Source organism: Mus pahari, chromosome 4, assembly GCF_900095145.1.
Source record: "Mus pahari chromosome 4, PAHARI_EIJ_v1.1, whole genome shotgun sequence".
Taxonomy (NCBI): Eukaryota; Metazoa; Chordata; class Mammalia; order Rodentia; family Muridae; genus Mus; species Mus pahari.
The window spans coordinates 77,436,412-77,444,844 of NC_034593.1; the positions used below are offsets into that span (position 1 = coordinate 77,436,412).

The following is an 8,433-nucleotide window of genomic DNA, read 5'->3' on the forward strand; positions in this document are numbered from 1 at the left end:
AAAAGTTTCTGTGAGTCCCAACAAATGATGCTCAATTACACAGTGTAAGGCAGCCCAATATACATGTGTTGCTAGTAACGAATCTTTCATCACGTGTCCTTTCATGTGCTTGTTTTAGCAAAACATCCTCTCCTGTGTCGTCTTCAGTGAAATGTTCCTTCCCCTGTCTGCCTTAGTCTTTCACCTGTGTCCACTTCAGCTAATCATTCCTCCATGTGTTTGCCCCAGCAAAACACCATCCAACGCAACTGACTTTCCAACGCAACCGATTTTCCAATGCAACCCTTAAGTTTCTACTTCACTGCTAATTATCCTTAAAAAACAAACAAACAACAACAACAAAAAAACCAACTCATATCAATTTGAAGCACAAAAAGAAAACTGAAGCACTTTTGGGTGATGTCAGGAATAAATCCCAGGGTCTCACTCATACTAAACAAATACGCTATACCGAGTCACAATCCCAGTACTGGAAACATTTCAGTGTTAGTTTACGCATTTTTAATGATTACCATATATGTCATATTTTTTTTCAAACTGTTCAGATTTTCACTCACTTTTCCAGTGTCCCCTTATTATTAAGCTGCCGTTATAACTTAAACATAACTCTGCTGTCTGACATCCAGAAAATTTTAATGTTTATACAGTCCAATCAACCCTACTTTTTTTTGTTTTGTTTTGTTTTTTTGTTTGTTTTTTTTTTTTTTTGTTTTTCGAGGCAGGGTTTCTCTGTGTAGTCCTGGCTGTCCTGGAACTCACTCTGTAGATCAGGCTGGCCTCGAACTCAGAAATCCGCCTGCCTCTGCTTCTTGAGTGCTGGGATTAAAGGCATGCACCACCACTGCCTGGCTCAACCCTACTTTTTATAATTTCCCCACTGCTTTTATTCTTAGGAAATTCTTTCTCATTTCAGCATAGCTACTGATTCAGTTTCAGACAGAGGACTTGGGGAGATAAAGTTGGAGCGGACCTGAAAGCCTCCTTCCCAAGGGAGCTCTAGTGGCACCTGAAGCTGCTGAGCAAGATGCCAAAGGAGAGGAGCAGCCAACTGTCCCGCCAGCTACGGAGCTCCCGAACCACAATAATGACCTGCCTGGCAAGACACCCCAATGGTACAATCATGACAAAATGGCATTCTTAGCATGGAAAAAAACCAAGAGCTATCTAACAGAGCTTAAGTTCTGCTCAGTAGGACAGAAGGCACACCCAGCACTATAGAACCAAGAGCTGACTAACAGAGCTTCAGTAGGACAGAAGGCACACCCAGCACTATAAACTGCTCCATGACTGGAGGTCCAAGACCACAGAGGAGAATCCACAGTTGCCATTTTCCAAAATCAGTAACTCCTAACAACATGCTAAATGCTTACTCTTAGAACTCCTTCGTTTTTGTAGTAAAGACTACTAATTACAACTGGTCAAACAAGCATAGGTGCTCAGCCTCGATTGGTATTAGTACAATGTAGCCCCTTCCTAAGGCTCAGGAAAGTCAAAGTGGGGGAAGGAAGATTTTAAGAGCCAGAAGACCCAGGACACCTGCTCCTAGTGTCTTCTAGCCATGACAGAAAACTGCACCCATGAAGTCTCAACCACAGCGCTACCTAAACAAGGCCTGCACGATGACACCACCAGTTGACACCCCTAGGTGAAGAGCTAGAGGCAATGAATGGCAGCTGAAATCAGAGTGAGAATCAATTTTTTCCCAAGTGGCCAACCCTTAAGACATATACAAATGAACAATGCTAAAGGGACTTGGAAGGGTGTGTGTGTGAGGTGGTGGGGGATGTGTGCATATGGAAATGTGTATGACAATAATTATAGTAGTCATGAATTTGAGGAATGTGGGCAGGGGACACAAGAAGAGTTGGAGTAGGGGGAGAAGAGGTGGAAATGATATAAATATAGTACTTATGTAGGACAAAATTACATTTCTAAAGTAAAATCTTTTTGAAAAGTTTCTTTTGGCTAACAACTAAAATTTCAATATTTACTACTTCAATTAAATGTCCAATTACTTTGTTTCACTTACATATTCCATGAATGTCACTCATTTGGAGACTTCCAAATCTAAGTCCTCACTTTTGAAATCTCATCTGCAATTTCTATTGTATATCACCTTTCATTTTATTTAGTGTGGGGTGTGTGTGTGTGCTATGTATGTGTGTTGGGTATGTGCTCTGAGTGTGTGCTGTGTGTTCTGTGTATGTGTGTGCTCTATGTGTATGGCTGTGTGTATGTGTGTGCTGAGTGTGTGTATATGTGTTCTCTGTGTGTACTCTGTGTGTATGTGTATGTTTGTGCTCTGTGTGTGTATATATGTTCTGTGTGTGCTCTGAGTGTATATGTATGCTTATGCTCTGTATGTGTGTATGTGTGTGTTTAGAGGAGGTTGACAGGGCATCCTGCTACAAGCTAACCTCAAACTCATGATATAAACCCAGGCTGGCCTTGAACTTGCGATCTACCCACCTCAGTTACCTAGGTGCTAGGATTACAGGCATGTGCTTTCATAACCAGCTATGCCATATTTTTCTGTATTCTAATTTGCATATTTAGGTTACTTTTTCTTTTGGTTAGATGCATTAAATATTGTCTAGGGGCTAGAGAGTTGGCTTAGTGGTTAAGAGCACTGGCTGTTCTTCCAGAGGTCCTGAGTTCAATTCCTAGTACCCATATGGTGGCTCAGAACCATCTGTAATGGGATCTGCTGTCCTCTACTGGTGTGCAGACATACAGAAAGACTGAGCACTCATATGTGTGTGTGTGTGTGTATATATATATATATATATATATATATATATATATATATGAATAAAAGAATACTTGTTTCTTTCCTTCCTATCTCCCTTGTCTACCAGAACACCACCTTTCTAACTCACCTTATCTTGTTTTCCTGTTATTTTCACAGACATGTAAAGTAAATCTTAGGTTGTTTTGTGTTCCACTGTGCTGGATAGCAATTCTTTTGCACAGGTGTCTGTTTTCATTAATACTGTGAAGCTATCTGGTCATTAACGCCAGCATTCTAATCTCACCCTACTCTGCTGTCACCCAGAATCTACTGTTATGTCTTTATTTTCTGGGTTACTTTGTTTGGGGGTTTGTTGCTGCTGCTGTTTCTCTGGGTTTTGTTTTGGATTGTTTTTTGTTTTTGTTTTTTTGATGTGTGTTTGTTTTGTTGTTGTTCTGAGATAGGATTAAAGATGAGGCCACCACACCTGAACTTTATTTTTGCTGCTAAGAACTGAACCTTGGGCCTGAACACAGCAAACAAACTTTCCTCCTGAGCTAACTCCCAAGCCCTACAACCTACATGAAACTCTCAGGAGTTGTTGTAGCAAGTCACTAGATCTGGTCTTAGACAATTAGATGCTTAGTCATGTTTCCCAGAAGACACTTCTCTGACAGTCTCTCTATTCGCAGCATTACAAGATCCAAAAGTTTAAAAATAAAGTATGTTAGGGAAAGAGACAAAATGAAGAAATTTAATGTTGGAAACTAAAATTTTAATATAATACAAATATAAATGAGTTGGTTTCGTGCAATCTGGGAAAATACGCTTTGGAAGCCTCTATTGTTAATCAGCGTCTGGCAGCACTCAACGTTCACATTTCTATTCATTTTTTCATACTGTGCCCAACCTTTCAGAACACATTGGATTCTTTGATATACACTGTTCCTGTAATCCAACTCCCACATTTCCAGCCAATAGTTCACTTTTCAGAAATGCTGATTAACTGCCTCTATTGTTCCCAAAGAAAAGTATCTGAACATTCCTGTGACAAATAGGAATTCAAATTCCTTATGAAATGCATTTTCCATTTTACCTATAATGGAGGAAAGCAGACTCTTAACTAGGTTAAATATCTTTAATTTTTATTTCTGTGTAACAACCATTAGTCAATAATTATTCCTGGATAATGTCTCACTTAGCATAGGCCAGTACTACAACTCATATTATTCCCCAGAAATTCACACCTTTCTTTCTACAAACTGAAGAGGCATACAGTGGGTTCTTAGATAATTGGAGAAACGAAGTCCCTTATATTTTTTATGCTAAAGTCTAATTCACACACACACATACACACACATCCTTCATGAAAATCCACTAGGATTACTTCCAGGAGACCAGGACATTCTGTGGAATGTGTAGCTGCAGTAGTTGGGCATGGTGCACACCCTAATCCTAGCACTTGGCAGGACCAGGAAGATTCCCAAGTTCAAGGTCAGTCTGGACTACACAGCAAGTTCCAGGCGATCTCTTCAATACCCCCAAAGCTAATCAACAAAAACGAACTAAACTAAACGAAGACGAGCCACCGAGCTGCAGGTAAAAGCCTTACCTGCTTTCCATCCAGGGTGCACAGCCTCTTGACCACGCCCGAGTCTAGTTTAATGGCTTCGGTGATGTCTGTCAAGACCTGCTCAAAGGAATGGGCAGTCTTTTTATTCAGAAGAATCCGCACGGCCTTTCTGGGCTTCACTCCGCTCCGAATCACAGTCACTAACTTGGGTTTAATGAAGTCTTTGCTTTCCTTCACTTCACTCTTCGCAGAGGCCACGGCCAGGGTGCGGCTGGTACTGCCCTTGATGTTCACAGACCAGTTCGGATTAACGTTTTTGGTGTAATCAACTTTACGAAATGGTTCGTTGGAGGCACACACGTAACTTTCACCTAGAAATAAAAAATAATAATTAGCATAATATCAGATCTCTGAGCACTGGCCATAGACGACCTGAATCCATTATATCTAAACAACAGCTTCTAGAGACCAAGCCCTAAGTCTGGGGTCACAGGAAAAGGTACATTCCAACCTTTTCCTTTAACATTCTCCAAACCTCCCTTTCTTCTCAATTACATACACTGGTTTTCTGAGATGTGAAAACCCCTAAGCCCAGGAACTAAGAGTGAGATCTGGGCTTTGTTTTACCCAAACGTGTCACTTTTGATAAGTCATTGTGTCACACTTCTACTTTCAGTATCCTTGACTGCAGAATTAAATAGAGCAAGTAACTAAATTATAAAGGGTTTCCTAACACCAAAAGCAAACTAACTTATTCTTCACAAAATCTCATTCTGGCCAGCCATGGTGCTATGGTGCAATCCTGTAATCTTAGCTACTCAGGAGGTTGAAGGGGAGGGATTATTAATTCAAGGCCAGCCTGAGCTACATACTGGGAAGGGTCCTGGGATCACACTGGGTATGGTAGCTCATGCTTCTTATCCTAGCGGCAAGAGGCTGAGGTAGGGGGATTGTCATCAAGTTTAAGGCTAGGCGAGGCTAGGCAGTTTCAGGCCAGTCTAGGCTACACAGTGAGATTCTGCCTCAAAAATCAACATAAGTAAGTAGTTCATTCTGATTGAAATCATTGTATCACAAATAGACACATGAAAAGAAACAACTAAAATCCTTCTTCTTTCAGTTCTAATCAAACATCAAAGGCTACATCTTTACATCGTTGGCTTCATTACACTCAGTTGTAGTCTCATCTGTTCAGTTACTGAAGCACTGCAAAAAACGAAAGCTTTGGCTCCTCAAAGTAGCATACTGCAGGCATTGTTTGCCCTGTAGAAGTATAAATTTAAAATAAACTGTAACTAAAATGGACAAAGTTTTCTATAAACCTCTTACATCAGAGTGGATGTCAAGTTAAAATGATAGTCACTTCTCACAAGCTTAATTAGGCTTTTGTTTAATTAAGAACATCCCAAAAGTTATACTACTTGCCAACTTGTCTATCAATATCTAACATTTTTTACACTCCAAAATTTCTAAAATTATATACTGAAAAGCTGTAATTTTCCTCCAAGAAATACATCTTACTCAACTCTTTCAGTATTGACTTTTCGACAGGTAAGGTTGCATGCTAAGATTTTCTCTGAGAAATAAATCATAAAGAATATGTTATTTTGTATATTTGGTACAGTTCATTCTTAACATAGTAATTATGTCAGATGAAGCATAAATGTTTTAACCAAAATACTGAAAAAGAAAGTCTGCCGGGCGGTGGTGGCACACGCCTTTAATCCCAGCACTTGGGAGGCAGAGGCAGGTGGATTTCTGGGTTCGAGACCAGCCTGGTCTACAGAGTGAGTTCCAGGACAAGCCAGGGCTACACAGAGAAACCCTGTCCTGAAAAACCAAAAAAAAAAAAAAAGAAAAAAGAAAAGAAAAAAAAGAAAAAAAAGAAAAGAAAGAAAGAAAGAAATTAAGTTTGAGGACAAGCTATTTTGTCGGTATTAACCATTATCAAAATGCTCCAAGCCCTGGTTAATAGAGAGCCTCAGAGACTCCCAAAGGTACAAGCAACAGTGAGTGACAGATCAAAGATGTGAAAAGGAACGCCCAGGGCCCATGACAGGGAAGATGAGGCTCCTGCCCAGAAGTAGGGAGCCAGTTATGAATTATGACACTTCTACAGCAGCGCCCGAAGCCTAGCTCGCCCATCACCATCCATCTGGGTTTGCATCCCCATAGAATCGTTTCCACAGTATGACCATTAGAAAATTACACAGAATTTTGATAATAGTCAAGTTAATAGAACTATGCAATGCACATGTATATTATTAGTGAGAAAAACAGGATGATGGTATCATTTAATTTTATAGAAAAAGTCACATTAAAAAACTCTGGCCATTTTTAAGTATGATAAAAGTTTGATGAACATTACAACCCAAAATGTGTAATAAGGGAATATATAAAAAATAATCTTAGTAAAGGAGGAGGGTAATTGTGTCTCTTAGTGAATAAGTCAGTGGTAATCCCTTTCTAAAATTGAAAAATCAGGGTAAAAAGAAAGTGAGCAGATTCAGTCATCAGTCTCTCTTGATCAGCCGGACCCTGCACAGCTGCCATGCCAACCAGGTGCCTTTCACCTTAAGTCTTCATGGTCTTCTGCTCAGAAGTACAGAAACAAACAGGCAGAAGAAGCCCCGTCACCGCCCTGTCATCGCAGTTACAATAATAACCGCATCCCTCTCTCACCCCTTCCCTTCATAACATCCCTATTCTACTAGAAACACAGAGAACAGATGTATAATTTGGAATGTTCTGAGTCAAGGTGTCCATAGAATAGCGCATCACATCACACCACTCAAGTGTGCACTTATGTATGCACACATGCACACACGCAAGCACACACACACAGTTTCCTGCACACTGAGCTTACAACCTATTGATTGCTCACAATTATTCATTACCTGGTTGAAAAAGAGTTTCTTTAAAACATATGTTCCTTAAACAGATCCAAGCCCCACCCTAGCTCCTCTGAAACAATCACTGGTGCACAGGAGATGAACACATAGGTACGGGTTCTATTTTCGCCAGCCACTCTGAAAACAAACCCCAGCTACAATCTACCACCCAGACATGGCTTCTAACAACCGACTTCTTACTTTTTGAAAACCTGCTCTTACTGGGACTCAGAACTGTGCTGATGGCTTAAGGAGTAAGTGTTAAGCATATCTTCCTTCCCCTGGTCAAGAAAAAGCTTTGAGATTTTTCACTCTTGAGAAAGGCGCTGGCTGCAGGCTTTCATTTATAGCTACATGTGATCTTACAGAGTGGGAACTTCAACACAAGCAGTTCTAGACTACTCTTGTGTTAGTTAATACAGTTGCTCACATTTGTTTTATTCTATTAATTTTCTAGTACCACATTCAAGTCAGAAGTTCTGTTAGATAAACTCTGGATCCCAAGACTATGCCTCATTCCTATGTTAGAAGCAGAGCAACAACTTTATAAGGAAAACAAACCCAATTAGAGCTGATGTACAGACTCTTCATGCCTAGAGAAAATGTGTACCAACTGACACACATACACTGCTCTTAAACCAGGCAATGCAAAAATAAGTCAAAAAGAAAAGAAAACGTGAAAGACATTTAAGGTTCAGTACCAGTAAATCTTAGGAACTTTGATGTTTTCCAAATTTCTAAAAAGTAGGGGAAATTGTCCCAAAAGGATGAACCAAGGAAAACACATTCAGGTACTGTTTGCTCTTCGTGAAGACTAACGTTTGAGAGATACTGGGTGCATGACAGTCTAATGTGCACATCCCCTCAGAAGCACACTGAGATGAGTCCCTAACACAGCTGCTTAAGAAAAGCACAGAGTAGAAAAGTAAGTGTCCTGTCAGTCTGTCTACTAAGTCAGACAATTCGAGTTTTCTAACCAAACTGTACACTGGCCAGAATTAAAAATTACAGGAATCAGCAAAGTAACAAAATCCCTTGCTCTGGCTGGGGTACTGTGCACTCTATTCTGTGTGTCAGGCCTCAGGCTGGGGTACAGTGTGTGCTCTCCCCTGTGTGCAGGACCTCAGGCTGGGGTACTGTGCACTCTACCCTGTGTGTCAGACCTCAGGCTGGGGTACTGTGTGTGTGCTACCCTGTGTGTCAGGCCTCAGGCTGGGGTACTGTGCACTCTACCCTGT

The 8,433-nt window shown here is 40.6% G+C and overlaps 1 protein-coding gene across 11 annotated transcripts in view; it reads right to left on the reverse strand.

Moving 5' to 3' along the window:
- Dclk2 (doublecortin like kinase 2) overlaps nucleotides 1-8,433 on the reverse strand; it is a 128,687-nt gene that overhangs the window by 108,773 nt on the left and 11,481 nt on the right. For all 11 annotated transcript variants that reach the window (XR_003843687.1, XM_029537429.1, XM_021195494.2 and 8 more), the window contains exon 2: nucleotides 4,344-4,675. Coding sequence is in view for 10 of the 11 variants with exons in the window: in XM_029537429.1 (XP_029393289.1) it covers nucleotides 4,344-4,675 (332 nt within the window). In the remaining variant the exon portion in view is untranslated. The remainder of the gene's footprint in view (nucleotides 1-4,343; nucleotides 4,676-8,433) is intronic.